General features: G+C 28.4%; 5 protein-coding genes across 5 annotated transcripts; 3 read left to right on the top strand and 2 right to left on the bottom strand.

Annotated features, from left to right (window-relative positions):
- The first annotated feature begins 653 nt into the window (after window positions 1-653).
- On the top strand, window positions 654-3,001 carry LOC138936981 (ADP-ribosylation factor-like protein 13B). Its single transcript, XM_070302805.1, has 8 exons — window positions 654-834; window positions 921-991; window positions 1,079-1,212; window positions 1,377-1,492; window positions 1,693-1,869; window positions 1,973-2,150; window positions 2,274-2,304; window positions 2,395-3,001. The coding sequence occupies exons 1-8, from the start codon at window positions 776-778 to the stop codon at window positions 2,700-2,702; spliced, it is 1,074 nt and encodes a 357-aa protein (XP_070158906.1). The 5' UTR covers window positions 654-775; the 3' UTR covers window positions 2,703-3,001.
- Window positions 3,002-4,611: 1,610 nt separating this feature from the next.
- On the bottom strand, window positions 4,612-7,807 carry LOC138936789 (caspase-1). Its single transcript, XM_070302450.1, has 5 exons — window positions 7,754-7,807; window positions 7,484-7,666; window positions 6,270-6,529; window positions 5,789-6,094; window positions 4,612-5,606 (listed from the first exon to the last, which is right to left on the bottom strand). The coding sequence occupies exons 2-5, from the start codon at window positions 7,570-7,572 to the stop codon at window positions 5,356-5,358; spliced, it is 906 nt and encodes a 301-aa protein (XP_070158551.1). The 5' UTR covers window positions 7,573-7,666; window positions 7,754-7,807; the 3' UTR covers window positions 4,612-5,355.
- Window positions 7,808-8,129: 322 nt separating this feature from the next.
- Window positions 8,130-11,152, top strand: LOC138936828 (DNA ligase 1). Its single transcript, XM_070302571.1, has 4 exons — window positions 8,130-8,331; window positions 8,488-8,610; window positions 8,685-8,859; window positions 8,938-11,152. Exons 1-4 carry the CDS (start codon window positions 8,259-8,261, stop codon window positions 10,859-10,861), a joined length of 2,295 nt encoding a protein of 764 aa, XP_070158672.1. The 5' UTR covers window positions 8,130-8,258; the 3' UTR covers window positions 10,862-11,152.
- Window positions 11,153-11,235: 83 nt separating this feature from the next.
- On the bottom strand, window positions 11,236-12,976 carry LOC138937115 (translational activator of cytochrome c oxidase 1). The gene is made up of 4 exons (XM_070303054.1): window positions 12,735-12,976; window positions 12,194-12,440; window positions 11,723-11,882; window positions 11,236-11,503 (listed from the first exon to the last, which is right to left on the bottom strand). The coding sequence occupies exons 1-4, from the start codon at window positions 12,913-12,915 to the stop codon at window positions 11,303-11,305; spliced, it is 789 nt and encodes a 262-aa protein (XP_070159155.1). The 5' UTR covers window positions 12,916-12,976; the 3' UTR covers window positions 11,236-11,302.
- A 2,081-nt stretch (window positions 12,977-15,057) lies between these two features.
- On the top strand, window positions 15,058-19,062 carry LOC138936840 (SET and MYND domain-containing protein 4). Its single transcript, XM_070302587.1, has 11 exons — window positions 15,058-15,365; window positions 15,684-15,927; window positions 16,065-16,242; window positions 16,355-16,700; window positions 16,798-17,047; window positions 17,140-17,474; window positions 17,600-17,673; window positions 17,772-17,884; window positions 17,964-18,279; window positions 18,386-18,548; window positions 18,651-19,062. The coding sequence occupies exons 1-11, from the start codon at window positions 15,211-15,213 to the stop codon at window positions 18,793-18,795; spliced, it is 2,319 nt and encodes a 772-aa protein (XP_070158688.1). The 5' UTR covers window positions 15,058-15,210; the 3' UTR covers window positions 18,796-19,062.
- Window positions 19,063-22,751: the final 3,689 nt, after the last annotated feature.

Here is a 22,751-nt window from a genome sequence, read left to right as displayed (position 1 = left end):
TGTAACAAATCAAGCGCTAAGAAGAAAAAAAACAAATCTATATATTCTTTAACTAATTTAAAATATAAAAAAATATATTAGGGATTTTACAATATACACGGATTTAAAATTTTAATATAAATTAAATTTCTTTTACAAGATTCACTTACAAAAGATATTGTTAAAAAGTGGAAAATTGCGATAAAAATTATGGTTTAAGCGTATGCTTTACATTTATTTACATATCTATTTAATGTTAAACAAACGTCGCTGTCTGCTTCTTAATTTCTTCTGTTTTATATGGAGAATACGTTCGCGAATGTATATTGAAAAGACGTGTATGCAAAATAGTCGTCAGACAATTCTATTTAACAGTAAATATGACATTAGAGATTACTTTAAATTTAAATGACACATATATATAATAGAAAATGTTTCAGCGTGCCATTCAAAACTGTCGCAAGGTCAACTGATGTCCAACTAAAAAGAAAAAAATGTTGCATTCTCCAACTTCAACTTAAACAATAGAATTGAATAGAATCTTTCTTTCAATCTCTACTATTCTCTACAAGGAATAAAAGAAAACTTTGTAATTAGACTGTGTGGAAAGAGACAAAGATACTTGATATCGCTCTCTCTCGTCCCGATATATGTATATAGAGTTCATTGTGTATATCATAGTGTTTGCGTATATATTGATGTATAATACGTAGAATTAACTCTATAATATGTGTCATATGTAAGATGCAATAAATGACAGAAGTCTGCTGAAACGTAATCAATCTTTTTTTTAACGATGGGTAATTGCATCAGAAGCGTGCTAAGGAGACTGAGAAGGAACCGCGGCACGGAAAAGTATACATTATTTATGACATAAAGACACGTATGTCGAATTGTAGACGCGATATCTTCTTGTTTATATCCTTTTCTCATGATTCCAGGACCATTATCCTGCTTATTGTTGGGTTAGATAATGCTGGGAAATCTTTAATTCTGAATCATATTAGTGGAGGTAAATTTTCTGAAAATAAAAAGAAAATGAATTTATCGCTATATACTGTTAATCTTTTACATTTTACTGTATATATTTTTCTTACAGATTCAGATAGGAATGTACTGCCTACAATGGGATTTCGAACAGTATCTTTAAAACATAACTCATATTCAGTAAAGATATATGATCTTGGTGGCAGTTCTCAGATTAGAGCATTGTGGCCTAAATATTATAATGATGTAAGCAACAGATGCATATTTTTCAAACGAGTGACAATAGAATCATATATAAGTAAATGCTATAATGAAATTATTAATAATTAATCAATTACTTTATCTGTTAATGGTAAAAGAAATTGTAATATACTATTCATATCTGTTTATTTTTATTTGATATCTTTTAGATACATGGTCTTATATATGTGGTGGATGCTAGTGATATTTCCCGTCTTGCAGAAAATAAAGTTGTGTTTAACGAATTAATAACACACGAGCATATTTCAGCGAAACCATTATTATTGTAAGGGATCTGAATTTATATCTGTACACTTTCACCCGTGCACATTTGTTTCACATTCGTTCTTTATATATATATATTTTTTATAGTTTAGGAAAAAACAGCTTAGGTTATTTGTATGCATATATGATTAAGAATGTTGATAAAGATGCATGTATTGTTAATTCTACAATTTTAATCAAATCTTTATAATGTATGTGTAGACTTGCAAACAAACAGGATTTGAATGGAGCTATTGACGAGCTAGATCTGGTTGAAAATTTGGACGTGGAGCATGCAGCCAATGCCATGAGATGTCCGACAAGAGTAGAAACATGCTCCTGCATTTATAATAAGGAACAATCAAAGAATAATACTATAGGCATAAAGAATGGATATAAGTAAGTTTGTAATTACAGTAAACAAAGTTTAGATATACATATAAAATAAAAGTTTTATAGTATATACTTCTCTATATTAATGATCAGAACTTATTTCATACAGATGGCTGTTGGATACCATAGTAAGAAATTATGCTGCTCTGAATAATAGAATTAAACAATCACAAAGTTGTCAACATAAAAGTATTCAAGAATCTCAATCTATTGCGTCAAATACACCATCAAGAATTTCTATACACTCAAATCCTTTTAAACCCATTAAAGATCTCTTGGCAACAAAGGTGCAAATTTTATATTAATTATTCATTACTTTATCCATATATTCTTCATCTTAGGAATATATTTCAATATATGAACTTTTTTCTTTACTTGCCATTAATGCATCAATTTTTCTAAAATTTCAGGATGAAGTTCTAATAAGTGAAACGTGCAATGGTATGTACTATAATATAATAATATAAGATAAACATAAAAAAGATATATATACATTCATTTTTTAGTCTTATGTGAAATAATATTCTATAGGTACTAATAAAGGGAAAAGCTTTATAAAAGCTTTTGTACGAAGAAATAAGACTGCCCCTCTTCCAGTTGAACAATCGACTATCGAATGCGAAAATCTCTCGCGAAATCTTACGCCTAATGTGGAAACTCTGGCTGGAGAGAAAAGTACACAAACTATGACTACAATATTAGATCCCTTAAATTTAAATATTGATTATAGTCCAAGCAATGCTAGTACAAATCTAATCCGTCCGTATACAGCACCAGAGAGATCACAACGGTTATTAAATAGAATGATAATTAATATTCCTGGACAAGTGCCTCAATAACAGGATCTGTAGATTTTATACTAGAGTTCAAAAGGGACCACACACACGCGCGCGCATGCGCACGCACACATTACAATGTCGTAACAATTGCATTTACGATAAAAATATCAGAACTACTATATTATTGTAAAAAGCATTTTATAATAGCTTTAGATAAGTAATACCTCCAACGTTACTATTTTTATAGCATCGCTTAATTACACATTAACATTTTTTGTATAAAAACACTTTATATTACTAGGTCTCTGAATTTGGAGAATATGAAAGTCCAAATATTAACATATGTGTAATAATTTATATATGTATTATTAAGTTATAATTTTTATAAACTTTTAATATGTGTGTAATATATAATAATAATGTATATATTATCCAACACAAAAGATATGTTTATGAAATATACTTTTTATCATTTAAAAGAAAAAGGTATCTTTTTTTAACCGATACATCTTATGGGGTGCGTGTATTGAAGTATTCAATGGTAGAGCAATCTAATAATTAATATAACGATTTTATATATTATTACTGCAATTGTGTTTTATCTATTAATTTATTCTGTAAATCTGTATACAAGTTTGTGTATATAGAATGATATAAATATATATGTATATATACGATACAAAGCACACACTGAAGTATTCGCTAGAGCTAGTGTATAAAGATGCTGAAAATTGCTTTAATACTCCGGTAACATTGTTTCGAAAATTGCAATTTCAAAACGGATTCATGTGGCATACAACAGTGGCTATTCTTAGCACACATTTATCACAATACATAATGTAAGAGACATTGCACAATTTCATTTTGCCCAATATCTTGTACATCTTATATTTTTGAGCAATCACTTTATAACATTATTTAAATAAGATGTTTACATTGCAAAATGCGTTTCTGTGGTAAATTGCAAACATCTTATTATACAATAAGGAACAATGAGAATACGAGATTCTCAAAAATTATATATATAAAATCTATTATACATATTATATATAAAAAATTATATATAATATATATATTGTACATTATATATATATATATATATATTTTTTTTTTTGCAAAAAAAATGTCTAAATATATGTTATGCACATTATACTCACGCATACATATTTTAGTTTTAAATAGTTCAACCATAGTTATCAAACAATTGCGAGTAGATATAAGGCATATGAATTCGATTACTTTTACTATGAAAGACTTTGTATCACGTTTCGCAAATTTCGTTACCGTTTCTCCTGTGAATACAGCAATTTCTGCTACAATATTAATTGATCCTTTTACTTTTTCAAGTTCTTAATTATTAAATTCATTAAACTAGCGAGACAACACTGCATATCTGCTAGCAATTTCGATGTTTGCAAGCAAGATAATACATCTTAATTAGTCTAATCACAATGCAACTTATCTTCTTAATTTTTTTACAACATTTGAATATTTGTTGTAATCACATTGGTAAATTACAACTAATTTATCTCAGGCAAACACAATAATGCATTGTGAAGTTGAATATTGAACATTGTTTCGTCAAAGATAGGCTATTACTTATTGCAGAGATCATACACATACTGTTACAAAGCTTAATATAAAATATATATATGTATATATAATAAAAAAAATAAAATTGCCATACTATATATACATATATATGGTTCATGTAATCATACATTATATAATTAAAAAATATTCTATTTATACCTATATATAACATCAATGCTACTGTAATAGAATGTATGAAATATCTACTGTAAATTTTTCAAATGTTTTATATTTATAAGAATTACTGATGAAAAATATGATTAAGAATAGCTATGTATATCATATGTATTTTAATGTAAATCTTTTATTTGTACTTATTATATATCTTAATATATGAAATGAGACTGTCAAAAGCAAAAGAGTTGCTTCTTTGAAGTTTTCTCCAAGTAAATATATATGTATATGTATATATATATGTATATCACACACACACACACACACACACACACACACACACACACACACACACACTCGCGCGCGCGCACAAACGACCTATTATACAATTCTGTTCTTTAAAGATATAATCTTACCGAATGAATCGGCATAGAAAATGCATGGAATTTGCTTTATGCATTGTTATACTGTTAGGCATGTTTGACTCGAAGTTTATGGCGAGTGCCACTATAGATATATATACATATATACTATATATGTATATAAAAATAAAATATATATTGTATTTTATATAGAAATGTATATTTTATATTATATACATATATATTGTATATAAAGTGTGTATATATGTATATACACATCTCTTCATTATATTTTATACTTTGCTCATTGTAAGTGTAATATATATTTTTAAAAAATCAGTTATTATCACAATATATTTTTCTCTCATATAGCAATAAAAAGTAAAAATATATATAAAAAAAAAATAATTATGAATGTGGCAGTAGTTGTATTTATCTATTAGAGAAGAAAAGGAACACAATTAAAAAAAAATAATAAGAAGAAAAAAACATAAAATGTAATTAATGATACAATATAATAATGTAATTAAAAAAAGATAAAAAGAATTAAAAAATATTCTGATATATAAAAATTTGTCACTGGCACAAATATAAAGCATATATATAAGCACATACATCTTTTATATTCCCTCTTATACAACTGACTATACAACTCCATTCATTGGAGATGTAAATTTTACTAAACGTGTCAGCATAGAAGTGAGACAGGGAATTTGTTTTTGTTGATGCATAGTTAAGTTATCAGGCGTGTTCGACTCAAAATCTATAGCAACACGCTGGGAAACAAAAGTTAACAAAGTCAGTAAATCATAACGAGTACCATTTTCGCGTAATTCCGAGCATAAGGCTTGTATGAACCATGATCCACGGCTAGTGTTTCTCCAGGAAAAGTAACCTGTTAATTTTGAAAATCACCTTTAAATCATAAGATATCTAAGACTGACAATTAATCAGAAATTATATTAGAGGTTTCAAACTTGATACATTTATAAGCTATATGATAGAAGGGAAGTAAAGTGACAAATAAATATACATTCTTAGCAATCTAATATTCATCTACAGATAACAATATAATACCTGGTATAGTTGAATAGGCAATCATGAAGTCAGCTTGAGAAGGAATACGATATGTCGCGGATGGTAATCCGTCTGTTTCCGTTCGTTCCTTAAGTGTAACGCCTGGATCCAATCTGTCACCTTGGCAAGCTTGAATGAAAAATAGTTTAGGTTTTCCGGCGAGAGTCGGGCATCTATCGGCAGTAAAATGTTGCCAAAGACAATCTGCTTTGTATGAAGTGTCATATGCGAAAATTCGACCGAGTTCGCCGTGGCTTAACACGGCTATTATCAAGCAGTCATGATCAGAATGGTCCATGTCTGCAACTGTAAAAAAACAGTAATTTATAATTAGTTTATAAAATATTGTTATTATATTGTATTTCTATAAAATATATCTTTTAAGATTTGCTTTATTTTAATAAATATTCTTTAGAAAATATAAGAATTTTTTAAATAAAATATCTAGTAAATAAATATGCAAATTATAAATATGACTTACCTCTTTCTAACTGCTTTACTATGTCTCCATGAGTAGAGTTATGGACATCGTTTACTTCAAATCCAAGATTCTTTAATGTATTAATAAGATTATCGCAGTCTACATTTGTACCAAAGCGACGTTTAAGATGCGCAGTAGTGAAAAATTCTTGATTAAAGATTAAAGCTATACCACGTTTAGAATGATTCATTTTATAATGTGTAGCATAACGTTCGGTTGGTGATGTTTGTAATGATGCTATACTAGAAGTTATATTGTTCCTGCAAAAACAATTGTGTGTAATGTGTTGTTCCAAATATTTTAGATTAGACTTTTTTGGATCGGATACAAGTTATATATTTTATATGGAATTATATTCTAATATCTATTATAATTCAAGTCTAGATTTTGCAGTGTATCTTATATTTTGTCAATAAATATAAATACAAAAATATTAATAATATCTCACTAATTCCAATGAAATTTTATGTATATTTTGTGAATTTAATATATTCTTAGATTTATTATTTCAATAAAACAAAGGATTTCTATCATTTCAAATTTTGTGCTATTGTTATTAGAATTTTTTTACATCTCTAATAAATTTTTACAAATAAATTATTACTTGATTAAATACATTTATATACTAATATAATTCCATGATTATATTGCATGCTTACATAATTGATAATCTTGAAAACCTACTGCAGATTTCTGAGAACAATGTCTCAAGTTTTTATAAAATTTTTATAAAAGTGTTTTATAAAAGTTTTTATAAAAATGTAATTTATGTTGTTAAAATACTTTAAAGCATATATAATGTTAAATAAAATACATCTTTAGTCAGTTCAACTGAACTATAACTGAATTGTAGTCTCAAGGTTATCCAACATAATGTTGATATTATTGATTGTTTAATATCAACCATATTGGCCAAATTATGCCTTATCTCTCAACGATCTTTATCATTAATGGTAATCTCTACTTTAACAATATACATTTTGCATTCCACAATATCGATACCAATCGTTATATTAAATATATTGCGTTATATTAAATATTTAAGAATTGTAAGATTATAGAAAAAGAAAACTAAACATGTTCACAGAAATGTACAATATTATAAAGTAATTACATATTAACAATATGCGAGAGCATCTGTTATGATAGTTCATACTATGATGAAACAATATACAATGTATCGCATGAACGTTTGATACAGATTCATCTCATACCTGCTGATTCCCAATGATCCGAACGCATCGCCGACATCGTCATTGTTTCTTTCGCCATTATTGATATTGTCAGGCTCGGCGGAACACATGGCGTTGCGTCTCGTGGAAGTTCGATCACAGGGAAGAGACAGCTTTGTAGCGCAATTTTGTAGCCGTTGTTCGGATGATGCGTAGTCCAACGGGCTCGAAAACAATTTTACGCAAGCAAGATAGAGGCACGTCTCTAGAAGAAAACGCGCGATAATATTTATTGATAATTGTATGACTCACAGTTCACAATTTGTAGTCTGTCACAATCTTCACAAGACGCCGTTTGCAATGCTATCGTTGCAGCAGTGTCGCCACCACAGACATGGTCGCCATCTTAACATACAAAAATTTTTTTATTAGAGTCGTAATACGATATAGATATTTTCTCATTTTAGGAATGGTTCAAATTATTTTATGTGTGTAATTATTTTTATTGTACAATATATTAAAAAAATTTTATTACAATTTTTAATTTAAAATATATTTCTCAAAATATATGAATAGTGTTTCAAAATATCTAGTCAATATTTATATTTTTTTTATTCGATATTTCTATTATCGATATAGAGAAAATATCGATTATTTAATAATATCGAATAAGAATAAATATGGCTACTCCAAAATAGATTTTAGAAAATGTGCTGGCATTTTTTAAATATATAGAAAGAATTTATGTTCTTCATTATTTTTAACTTTACCTGATTATTGTTTACATTAAAGACGAAATCAAATTAAATTAGGAAACATGTCGATGCTCGCAGAACGTCGGCAAAAGCAGAAATGGAGCCTTAATCCACGAGGAAAGTGGTGGTCCGAAGGTATGTGAGCATTTAAAAATATGTAAAATTTCCAAGATGAAAATATTCCCGATGTATTTATTTATAAACTATGACTTTTTGCATGTTTTAATGTTACACATGTTATATTCGAATTTTTATCTTTTTATTTTACTAATATTATTATTATTGGGATAGACTCGAATAAGTTTGGTCAGAGAATGTTGGAGAAAATGGGCTGGACGAAAGGAAAAGGGCTCGGTATCAACGAGCAAGGCATTACGGAATATCTCAATGTGCCATATAAGAAAGATACAGCGGGTAATTAAAACATCATTTTTATGCAAAAATTATTTTATAGATATTATGCTTAACTGGAATTTTATTTTTCTAAGGTATAGGATATGATAACAATGTAGATGTATGGATGGAACATCAGGAGAAATTTAACAATTTTCTGCAACGACTTCATAGGAATGAAAATAAAAATATTATTCAGAAATTGGAAAGAGAGGATGATAGTGGACAGTCAATGGAACTGAAGTCTAAACAAAGTCGTGCTCGTATACAGTAAGCTATTTAGATCTAGAGATATTTGCATAATATTGTGATAATTTTATATTTATAAAACTATAAATTTGTTTGCAGTTATAAGAAATTTACACGTGGCAAGGATATAAATAAATATAAGCCAAAGGATTTGGCAAATATATTTGGCCAAAAGGAATTAACAAATCAAGTTCAAATAAAAACAGAAAAAAATGATGATATTTATGAAAAAAAAGCTATTAGCATAGGAAAAAATAAAAATGAAACTATCACAATTAACAGTGGTAATATGACTGATTACTTCAAGCATAAATCAAACGACAAAAACTTTTCAACCAATACGATTAATAATCCAGCGACTGACTCTGAAAGTGAAACTAAGCAATATGCTGGTTTTGGATTTGCATCAAAAACAGAGAATATATTATCCAATGGAATGCCAGAAGATATTAACGAGAAGAATAATTATGCTTTTGATAATCCTTGTTTGGGATTGAATAGTCCTACAGAAATTATGTTATCTAATATTGAAAATACCTGCAAAAAATCTGCAAAGAAGAGAAAAAAGGAATATGCAAGTGATAGTTTGCATGCCACCGAAGTGGATAAACACAATTCCCGAAAGAAATTAAAAACTGAAATTATCGATGGAAATTGTAAAGATGGTTTTACAAATCCAGCTCTTAATTTAGACATAAACTTTGAGAAGGATTGTAATGGTAAAGAATTTGAAGTATCCAGAGCACAATTTGGTCTAGAGAACTGTGGTTTAGATTTGACAGATGAAAAAAGCGATAAGAAAAGTGTAACATTTAATGATCATATCATATTATATGAATATAATGTAGATTCTACCAAAGAGAGGAAAGGAAAAGCAACGTTGGATAAATTTGAAGTTGAAAATAAAAAACGCCAAAGAAAACGGAAACAGAAGAGCATTACAATTTCTGTGTCAAATGGGTTTGTCAATGAGGCATTAGATATAGAAACAGTATGTGAAGAAATTAATGATAATAAGTTGAATGAACATAAAAGTAAAAAAACTAAGAAAAGAAAGATTAGTAAAATATCTAGTCTAGAAACGATACAAGAATCACCAGAACGAGAAAAAGAAATAACTGAGGTTAATATAGAATCAGAAGATAATACTAATATTGTTAAAAATGGAGAAACAGAGATCCCGGATAAAAAATTAAAAAAAAAGGAAAAGAAGAAGAAAATCGAAATTGAAATCATTACTGTAATTGATAATATAAGTGACGAATCAGGTTTTGAAACTGAAGAGATAATCAGAGATAAAAAGATTAAGAAGAGTAAAGAAGAAGAAATTGTAACTTCTAAGAAACATAAAAAAGAAAAGAAAAAAAATAAGGAAAATTATAAGATTGAAAAGTGTGCTATTCAAACTGAAATAAGTAGTGATCAACAGAATATCGAAATATTAGATAAGACAAATTCTAAACAGCAACAAAATTACTTAATTATGGATGAAAGTAAGGATGCAACAGGAATAGAAACATTGCCAGTTATTGGAATTAAAAAAGAAGAAGAAAATGCAACCTTAGAAAAGCAACAAAAAAAGAAAAAGAAAAAGGGCATTGACAATGAAGATTGTTTTAGGAATGAATGTGATATAAAGGAAATTTTTGACAAGGAAAATATTGGCAAAAAGCAAGATTTAGATCCCAAAAAATTAGAAAAAAAAGATAAAAAACGCAAGAAATCAAAAGAAAAAAATATATCTGAGATTGAAGATTCTATTGACTCTAAATCAGAAATTATGAATGGAAATACTATCGTGCAGAAAAAAGTAGAAAATGTAGAATCCACCCATACACCTTTAAAGAAAAGTAGAATAATCGAGTCTATCGACAATATAATGCATAGTCCATGGAGTGCAAAAGCGAGGATACCTAAAAAGATGTTGATAAATCTTTTCCAAAATAATGAACTTTTAGATTTTCCTGGTTCTAATATTCGCAATATAAAGGGATATGGTGTAGATATTGAATGCTCTACCTAGAGAAAATTTATAATAATTCTTTGATAATGAAGCATTTTCAATGATACATAATTTGCTTGCTAATAAAAATTATGTACTTTTGATATAATATATGCGCATATATAATTTAAATATAAACTATTTTTTTTAAGCAAGTGTGCATGTAATATATTCTTAATATTGTATTATATATATTTCTGTATCAATTTAAGCATAGAAAACTATAAATGTAATTGTCTGCGTATATAATTAAGTATATTATTTAATTAATGTATTAGGGGAGTAACATAGTTAAACAATATATAAGATTTACATAAAAAAGCATTGAACTTTATTGATCAATTATAATTATTTTTGTATAATCATATTATTAATCAATTTTCAACTTGGGATTGCAATCTTTGTATGATGTGTCACAAATAACTTATAAGAATTATTTTTTATCTAAAAGTATCGATTTTTTTATTCTACATTATCATATATATGACTGACATCTTCTAAACTTAGAATTTTATCACGTATTTGAGATATAACTTCCAAATCTGAATCATTTAATTCTATTATATTGTGTGGTATATAATTTTCTTCTACTGAAAGCACATTGTATTGAAAACCTTGTAATAGATTTCGTATTTTATTTAAGAGCTTTGGATCACATTTAAACTATAACAAAAAACATTAATGTAAGTATATTAAAATTGTAATTTTTGTATTAAAGAATGCTTTTTACATCAATTTTGTTATAAAATTATTTAAATACTTCATGCAAATATTCTATGATCAATTGAAACTTTATACATATATATAAAAAATTCATTATTTAAATGTTTTAGAAATAAGTTTCTATCACAGACATATATATATATATATATATAAACATACCTGGAAATATTTTATATTATTTTCTTCAAATTCTTCTACATCCTCTGCGCCAATATTAATGGCATCCTCCATAGCACGTTCCAAATCATCTTTCTTTTCAACTATGATATTACCAACATGAGTAAACATTTGTTTGGCAGAATCTTCCGCGATTTTTGCGCTGTATACATAATTAAAAAAATAATGAATATAAAAAATATGTTTGGAAACACATTAATCTAGCATTAAAAAAAATTATATCAATTCTCTCTCTTATATTAAATAAAAGAATTATTACTATTTATATATATATATAAATAAAAGATACACACACAAAATAAGATATTAATAGAAGTAAAACGAAAAGTTTTTTCTTAATCTTCTAAAATAAAAATACAGATATGTATGTTTTAAGATATATTTTGAATATATAAATTATATTTAAAAAAAATATATATATATATATACGTATATATTTATTTATTCTCATACCTGGTTTTTTTAATTTTTGTTCTAAATTGTAACATAAATGTTTTTGTATTATCTGTTGCATAACGTACAAGCATAACATAACCATTTGGACCACGAACTTCTATTATACCTGTTTGAGTCTTATTTTTGCGTGCTTCCATTTTCTGAAGAAAATTATTTATCGATGCAACAGGCATATTCGCCTTTTTAGCTTGTTCAATAATTTGTGCTAATTTTACATTATTACTAGGCTTTGCATTACCATTCTCTAAAACATATAATTTAGTGTTTTTTAAAAATGATTTATATCAATATTGAAGATATTATACGCACATGAAATTAAATATACTAATTATGTATCTAAGCATATTATATAATACACACGATAAAAAGAATAATACATTTTTTATCATATATGATAAAATATATATATATTAGAAGAATATGTATGTTTAAATATTCTCAATAATCATAAATAAAAACGTACACATTTAATATGCTTTATATATAGGAGTTTATTATCTAGCAAACACATTATATATAATTGTTATAATAAGAATACCCTGTATAGCAACTTCCATTTGACGTTTCAAGTTATGAAATAGTATCATCCTTTCATTATCTTTTTCTTCTTTTATGTGTTTTATATTCGCCCATTTGCTATGACCGGCGAATCTCTTATTACCTTTAGACAAAAAATAGACATATCTATTAAATAGTAATTTGTTCAATATCTCTGTCATATTTGAAAAGGTTATGTTAGGTTATAATAGGTGTCGAATTCTTTACTTCCACAGATTCTTGGAACTTGGAACGTGTCATGTCTAGAGAGGGAACGCACATCCCGATTGGACACAATCACTCGCATCGATTGGTACTTAGGGATTTTCGCTAGGGACGATCATTCAGGGAGTTCTATGTAAAATCATAAATTAGTGTCACTCTCTAGATATTCGTATATCATGACTGTTTGTTGAATGAAAAGAATTGCCATGAATGGTGTATGGGCGACTTCCCTAATGTCCAAGCAGCCATAGAAGAAGAAGAAGATGAAAAGAATTGCCAATATTATCATCAAACAGAAGATGAAAAGTTACGTTATATACGTTCCGTTAATTTTATATTTCATCTTAATGGGATCAGTTATTAAATTATAAAATTGCTCATTTTCATCTCAGCTCAATCATATGATGCATGAATATTTAAATACGATATGTCTAATTCGAAAATGTCTAAACATTATAAAAATAATAGTAACGTATAGGCGTTTTCGAGTGAAGCAAATTTGATCGCTCTGAGGCCAATTAATGAATAAAATTCATAAACTCTGTCTTGGGTTTTAGGGGTACTCGGGTTATTAGATTAATAAATGCGAAATATTTCGAGTAAAAGCCTTTGATTGATTAATTATATACCAAGCAAAAAATCTTGTGTTTTGAAGCCAAAATAGCGGGATGTATTTTATATTATTAATATTATTAATGTATTATATCTATATTAATCAAATTTACACAAAACCTATTTTCGATCGAACATATATTCGAAAAGCGATCAAACTTACTTCACTCAAAAACGCTATTAGTTACCGGTCACCCATGTCGGACAGGTCGAAGGGGAAGAGTCAGACTAAGAGAGATACTGTAGTTATATATTTTTATATTAATATTTTTAGTCGTTTGAACATCTTTTAAGAATACCTGAGGACAAATTAGCCGTAGAAGGTATTCCGATGGACATCGTAGGAAGAAGCGCGATAGCCCTCTATACGATTTTGAGAAATTTGATTAGTCATAAAAATACAAGAACTCGAAGAAGAGAATACGTTGGACAGTATTCCTATCATCGAGCGATCATATAAACATAAAAAGTTAATTAATGCAGTTAATCATTAAAACTCCTTCGATTTCGAAGAAACATGGTAAAAACTATAGAAAATATTAGAAGAATAGGAACTATAAACGAAGTATTTATAATAGCGTAGAATAGATCTCCGCGTTTCGGCAATCACAACTTTTCATATGTCATATAAAAATATATTCAAGTCTCGAGAGATATAAATTTTTTCGCAATTCTGGCTTTTTATTTAGAGTTCCGATTAGTAGTACCCTACGGGATATAAAAGAAATACTTAACATTTTTACGCTGAAACCAATATATGACATATTTTACGTAAACCTATAATAATTAAAACTCTTCTTAAAAATTGAAAGAACACGATTAAAATTATAAGAAATTTAAATTATATTAGAATAGATCTCTGTTTGTCAAAAATTGATTTTTCGTGTATCGTATAAAGTAAAGATATATATCCAAGTCCCGAAAGAAATAGACTTTTTTGTTATTTCTAGTGTATTAATTAGAGATTTAGATAAAACAATACTGCATAATACAAAAAATATTCTTTTATACTCTAAAAAAAATGATATTGTAAAAAAAAAAACGCGATTTTTCGTATGACATTTTGCGAAAACCTATCAGCCTATCAGTATTTCCTATTATCGCGCGATCATATAAACGTGAAAAATTAATTAACGCTTAATAATTAAAACTTCTTAGAAATCAAAGGAACGATTAAAAGGTTATAGGAAAATATAAAATAATTATAACAGAAAAACCTCCGCATTTCGAAAATCACAATTTCTCTTACGTCGTATAAAAATATTATATATACTTATCTAAGCCCCCGAGAAAAATATTCTTATCGCATCTCCGGCCTTATAATTAAAATTCTAAGTGGAATTCCGCGACATATAATAAATACGCTTATTTATTCGTTAAAAACAATACGCTTTTGTATATCTTTTCTCTTTCTCTTTTTCTCTCTTTCTCTTTTCCTTGCGTGTGAATAACCGCGTGTTTTTCAAATATCGGAAGTGCGAGAGAAAGGAAACGGAAGTGGCGTGATTTGTAACGTAGTTGCTGCATCAATAAACTGTCGCGAGTGTCGCGGTCGCACGTCACACCTTACTAGCGAATAGCGGCGAGATAGACGTTGTGTATTTTTCCAAGAGAGACCTGTATTTATCTTTCTGTTATAAATGTATACCGCAAGAAACGTGGTCGAAATGCGTTGGGACAACGTCGTCGATTATTTGAACCATATTTTGGAACCGAATAAACTTCAAAACGATATAAAAAATATGAAATGCGAAAGTGAGCTAATGTCTCGTTTATTGACCAATCAGCAGGTTACGTGAGTAGAGATATAAATTTCTACAAAAAAACATTTTATAGAGTTTGATTGCAATTTGATCTGAATTTCTAAGTGCTTTGTTTCGGACAGTTTTAGCAAGTTAATAAGGAATTTATAGTTTATCCGTACGTGTGTGTATTTTCATCTTGAATTACGAGCCGAGCTCTTTCTATACTTCCTAATTAACTGTTTTAATTAACTATATAGTATACTTGTGTTTGTTTGTATAGTGTATAAATTAAATTATGCGTTTCCTAATCATCTATTGTAATTGGTAATAATATACTCGCATATAATATAGTTTTAATTATGATGCAGAAAATTTCTATCCTTATGGCTAAGCAAACTTTACGATAAAAGAGAGACGAGAAAAGAAAGAAAAAATCTGGAGACATCAATGTTTTATAAGACAGAAGGGAACAAAGAATTTCAATCAAAAAATTATAACACATCTCTGAAATTATATACGAAAAGTGCGATATATGCTCCGTCAGGTAGCATAGATCTGCCAGTAGCAATTGCAAATAGATCAGCATCTTTGTTTTATTTGGAAAGATGGCAAGTAAGTAATGGATTTGAAATATGTTCAAAAATCATAATTTAGTTATTTATTTTATTTATTTTATTTATGATAACTGCCCAAAAGTTATAAGATTATATTTGAAAATATAATATTATATTTATCAAACTTTTGCAAAGGATTGCATCAAAGATATTGAACTGGCGATCAAATTAGGCTATCCGGAGAAATCACGTGGCAAATTATATTTGCGTATAGTTGAATGTTACTTAAAGCTGAATAAAAAAATACTAGCTGCTCGAATTATTTCTGAACTGAACAATTCAAGTCAATATGACATGACAAATGAACAGAGGGGCAAGTATTATACTTTATATACTTATACATATATAAGCTAAAAAAAAATTCTTTATCATAGACATCTTTCATATTTCTAATATAATAAAAAATTTTAATAAAACTTGTATAGAGCGATTACAGAAAATGAATGAAATACAACTGCAATCTTTAAATACGATTGATGGGATAAACGATGTAAATCGTGCATGTAGTATCGTAAATGTAACAGAATCTCCTTCACAACCTAAACTTAAACGCCTAAAGTCTGATGAAAATCCTAATTTTCGATCTGCGTCGGCGAGCATAGAAGTAAAATATGCCCCAGCAAAAGGGAGATATGTTGTAGCTAATAGAAATATCAAAAAGGGCGAAACTCTTTTTGTTGAAGACGCATTTACCTTTGTGCTAGTAAATAACAATAAAGATAATACATATTGTCACAATTGTTGCAAGAGCTGCCTCGATATTCCTGCACCGTGAGTTATATTATTTTTTGCAACGTGAGGAATAACAATTTTAAAAAATGTAGAAATTTTATGCTATATATAATGTATAATATTACATATTACACAGATGTACACAGTGTGTAGAAACTATATTTTGCAATATGAGTTGTTGGGATGAGGCATGCTTATCTCATCATCGTTGGATATGCCCCGCCAGTCAAATGGGCCTTTTGCGACAGATTGGAATAACACACTTGGCTTTGAAATTATTGTGTGTGTGTGCAACTACCACCAATAATGAGAAATTTAATGACGTACAACAGTTAGTAACCAATTTTAATAAACTCGCACAAGCCGACGTTATTTCGTATGGAATCGTGAGTTAAATGATTTTTACAAAGATAAAGTGATACATATATATAAACAATTTTACTGCATGAACTGTTTTATCTTGTCTCTCCTTTTGTAGACAGCCGTTATGCTTACATTGTATCTATCAAAGTATACAGATTTTTTTAAAGATATCAATTTTCAAGAATGCTTAGCATCAAAGTTTTCTAACGACGAAATCAATATTAAATGTGATCTCGCGACAGAAGACGATAAACGATTGTACGTAAGTTCTTTATTGTTGAGGCATATACTGCAGCTTATTTGTAACGGACATGCTATCACAAAGATAAACGTGACAACAGATGATCATGAAAATAAACTTCTTATCGAAGAACAAATTAGAATAGCTACAGCGATTTATCCTTCTGCAAGTATGATGAATCATTCTTGTGATCCTAATATAATTAATAGGTAATATATATAGATTTATATTACAATTATTTTTTACAAGAAAAAAATTCCTTATTTTATGCAAATATATAGCAAGATAGATATTTTCTATTTTATTTATATAACATAATGCAATTATTTTTTAGCTTCTTAGATCAGACTTTAGTAGTTAAAGCTATACAGGATATTAAAGAGGGTGAAGAAATTCTTCATTGTTATGGTATGTTAAAAGTTAATAATAAAATTTCATTTTATTTTATTAATATCAGATTTTTACATTATATTATTTTTATTTATACTTTGTATTATGCGAGACAGGGGTTGACTTTAGAAGAATGTCAAAAGCAGATAGGCAAGAAAGTTTGGAAAGTCAATACTGTTTCACATGTAATTGTAAAGCATGCACGATGCCAGAATATGAAAATTTTATGGTAAATTATTCACCATTTTTATATGTATATACAAAATTGTATATCACATTGATTTATAAGAGTTTGTTATCTTCAAAAGAAAAGATTTACTGCGATGAAGTGCCCTGAATGTAGCGGACCATTATTATTATGCGATGAGCATGATCCTCCGATGCTTTGCTCAGATTGCGGAGCAACAGTTTTCGAATTGACTTATATATATAAAGCAAAACAAGCACAAGTTTATGCTAAAAACTATTTCAAAGAAGCAGAATATTACATAAGGGAAGGAAACTTGGAGGAGGCAGTTGTTGAATTAAAGAAATGTTTGTCTCTTAGGAAAAGCGTTTTGTACAAATATCATGAGGACATTATTACAACTTTGGATTTGATGGCAAAATTATATGTCAGTATAGGTTCGTATCAACTGCGTTTTTTTTTTTTTTTTTTTTTTTTTTTTAACGCGAATAGAGAAAAGCGTTCTCGAGAAACTAACATTTATCGATTGCTTTTTGGTATTAGATCAACGATTGTCTGCCATTTATCATCTTGAACACACCATTGTGGCGATTGAAGAAAGATATGGTTCTTGTAGCATAGAACTTTGCAATGAATTAAATAAAGTAACGGATATATGCATTACTTATTTGCAGGTGGAATCTAACACAGCATCAAAATTTTACAAGTATATCGTTCTTATATATATTATTTTAATTAATATTGACGTATTTTACGCAATTACGCAATATAGTATCCATTTCACGTTTATTTATGTACCTTGTTACAGAAATATTTTGAAAAAAACACGACGATATCTAAACGATGCTCAACAAATTCTAGATATTGTTTATGGTCCATGGCATGAAATTTATAATGAAATTGAAACCAAGATGGCAATCCTTTTTAATATTTTACAAAACTTTAATGTCTGATACATGTGTAAACAATCTGTAATATGTGATAGATGAGTAAATAAAAAATGCACAGATGAGCATTCTCTCTCTCTTTTTTTACTCATCTTTTCATATATATTTTTTGGTAATAAGATGTAATATTTGATGATGCAGTATATTTACAAAACAACTATGTTACAATTACTTTTTATCGTATGTACTTTTCTCATTTATTCAATTTACAATTTATTTTAACAATTTTTTAACAACCACATCTTGTTTAAGAAAAAGGAGAAATATGAAAATTATCCATTGTATAAATTTTTATTGTACCAAACTAGAGATAATTAAGATTTAATTAAAGACTTTTTTAAATATAATAATGCGTAAACTATTTTTTTATTTATATTATATATTACGCTTTGACAAGTCTTAAATTTTTTAACTACATCTCTTTTATGTATCGTATGAAAAGTCGCGTTTAATTTTTTTTTATTATCGTTTTTAGTTTATCGCAATCAGAATGATAACCAGAACAATTGTTATTTCCTCGCAGTACGTGACAATATAAACATAATGAGCTGCGCAAAAAAATAATTCGGGCCTTTAAATTGGATTGTTATCGCCTTAGTTTGGTCTCCTGGTACCCTATGCTCCTCCAATTTCAGAGTTTGGCAAGGAAGTAATTACCGCGTCCGTAATAGAATTTCTTGCATCGAAATCAATCAAATAGTATCATTGAATATCTTTATCATCGCTGCGAATTGGTCATTAATAAGTAATTTATTATACTCCGCGCGTAATTATTGTGAATAATATGCGCTATGATATCGAATAAAGATATTCTCCGTCCGACATCAATTTAAAGATCGATGTTCCTTCGATCATGCGTTAAAAACTGTCAACGGCTAATTTATTTATAATCTTTTTTAATCGTCGAATATAAAATTAATTGAAAAATTTATATTTCTGCAAAATTAAACATCGCGTCTTCGCAATTGAAAATGTAAACGCTATTAATGATAAGATCTTACACGCATTATCAAGACAGGACACAGATAATTCCTTGTCGAAAAATTTTTGTACTATAAAGTTACCGGAATATACTATATTTTTGATTAATTATTAATTAAACGATTGGTATATCAGGAAGCTTTTTATTATCTTAATTACTCAATCCTGAGATTCGTATCTTACTGCACGAATCCGAATAGAAAATTAAATTTAGATCGGCAAAAAATTTAGTGTCGAAATATGATTTCAAATCTTATGAAACAAAAATAATTATTGTCCATAAAGATCATAACGAAATAATAATTTATAATGTTTATTTTTGTCACTTTGATCCGTACTTGAAATAATAAATGAATAAATCGCGAGAAATACGTGCTTCGATAAAGGCTTATTATATAGCGATACAATTGCGGATTTATCTAAAGTTGATTAATCGGTAATTATCATGAGTGTAGTGAATTATTTTTTGATATTTGTCGCGTTTCTAAAAAAAATTTAACATTTAGTATTATAAATTTAGACTAAATATTTTCTATGTCTTCTTGCATTTCAAATTTATTTCGATGATAGGACCAACATTGCATATAAAGTTTAATCTTTATTTAAAAAATATAATTTATCTTTTTGTATATGTATGATTAAGAAACTATTTGTGTAAATTAATTTAATATTATTATTTTACGCCAAATTTTCATATTTCGATAAGATATATCTTATTTTAAATTATTAAGTGATACATGACATAAGCAAATAAATGGCGCGCATATAGCGCGGTCTTTATAATACTCAAGTGTTTGTAAATTTTTCTCTTGTGAAAAGGAAATATCTCAAGAAAGAAAACGTAAAATTATTTTAATTTAGTTTTTTTCGTGGGAAATAAATATTTCAGATAGAGTTTCACATTCTTCAGATATTTATGATATGATTCTTTTTCATCTCTGAGGGAACGTAAAGAGATATTTGCTGTCGGATTATCACTCGTGTAAAAAAGCTTTTACTCGGATTGTTAAATGTTAAAATTATTAATAGTTATATCTATTCTGCATGATACTTGCTTTTACACTCGCGGGGCACCGATCTTCGCGACGTTTCGTGTCTAGCTTTTATGAATATTACAAATATTCTTGTCCGTCACGCATTTTTTAAGCTTATTGTCCTAATCCATTAGCTTACGTTGTGCTTTATCTAAATTTTTCTTCCGCTATGAACGAAGTTCTATTAAAATTTCATGCATATTAAATATAATTGTTTGTAATATATTTAAATAGGTTTTATAAATATTTATTATCATAACAGCCGTTATTTCCGGAGCGTATGCACGATACTAATTAAAACAATTCGCCTTCGGGAACTTTAATTTTACTACGCAGTCGGTGGTATATACAGCTGCTCTCGAGTCTGTGGGCCGACTTCATTAAAAATACATCGAAGTGCATTCTCTCTACTGTACCGAGCGGCTTCATTTGCAAATGGTCCCATGCGTCACTGTGTAAAATAAAACACGACATCTCCAGTTATACCAGCATTACCGTCGCGAACGAATAAACCAATAACTTGACATTGGAACGGAGGAATTCTTCATTAGTATGCAGTTCCGGTATGACAGGAATTCCTTACGCATCCGCGGACAATTCCGAGAAGCACGAAAAGTACATAAAATGTAATTTTCTTTTAGTTTTAATGCGCCCCAGAATGGAAACGATAATTGAATATTTACGCTATAGCCGGAGCATCTTTATTAATCAGAATTATGTAATATGACTTGCAAGAAAACTGACAATTTTTATCTGCCAGTAATAATCCGTTTGGCATTCAATAGCATTTCTTGTAAAGTATAGTAAACCATTTTTGATTGTAAAAGAAAGAAAGAAAAAAAAAACCAAACATGAAATACAAAAATTCATAGAATAATTCTAAAGAAATTTAAACAATTTAAAAATCACAAATCTAATATGAATTTGAAGCTCTGTATCTTTATTATTGTTTCATTTGAAAATTACAGATAATATTATCGCAACTTATTGAGTCGACCAAATAAAAAAATATGTATATACAATCTCGAAAAAATGCCTAAGAAAATTAGATCGTCTTTTTAACGTCTCTCAGGCACTCGTACTATTTGGAAAACAGAAATATAGTTATTCTTTTACCGATCGGTCTCGGAAAGCCAAATAAATTCGTTTACTTTGAATGTACACGCAGCAGGACATAATATTCGGTCGGGATATGTTGTTTCTAAAAGATGAGCGAGATTTACATCCTTGCAATTCCTATCTTGTCTCCGAGATATTCAAATAAACAGACTTATGTACGAAACGGCGCGTCGCTCGGATACCTGGGGTGCTCCTTGGAATCCGGTATTTCGCGTTTGGATTTGCTTCGCTACCGTGTTTCCCCGGAATGTACACACCGACTAGAGAAACACTCGATGAGAAATTTACAGCCGGACAATTCGTGTGTAACGTATACCCTAAACGACATATTGCATTTATATCGTGTAAAAATAAAATACAAAAACGCAACGCGGTTTACCACCGTCGCGACGATCGAATGCCGCTATCGATATTATTAAATTAACCGGAACAGAGCTGTGTTTCGATCTTTTGCAAAATTTATCGCGCGGCACGTGTACGGTCTGCCTCCTAGAGAACGAAGAAACCATACAGCGAGGTATACGTATTGTACATGAAAGACACATTGCTTGGATTTCGATTTTAATCACTTTATCGCCATTTGTAAAAGGAGATTTTGTATTTCTTTTATATTTTATATTATTTTAATAAAATATAATATATAATATATGTAACTTTCTTGTTTTACAAACAGTACTGTACATAAGTATTGTATTTTCCATTAATATTTTAATTATTATTCAATATACACAATGATATATAATCGCCTTAGAGTTTAATAGCATATTGAAATCATCAGTGATTGATCGAGTCGAGTTTTCAATTCTCAGATCATTAATCGCACATTAA

The sequence above is a fragment of the Polyergus mexicanus genome, unplaced genomic scaffold (assembly GCF_030449975.1).
Source record: "Polyergus mexicanus isolate NDT 795.1 unplaced genomic scaffold, iyPolMexi1.0 SCAF_10, whole genome shotgun sequence".
NCBI lineage: Eukaryota > Metazoa > Arthropoda > Insecta > Hymenoptera > Formicidae > Polyergus > Polyergus mexicanus.
This window is presented reverse-complemented; position numbering and strand designations above follow the sequence as displayed.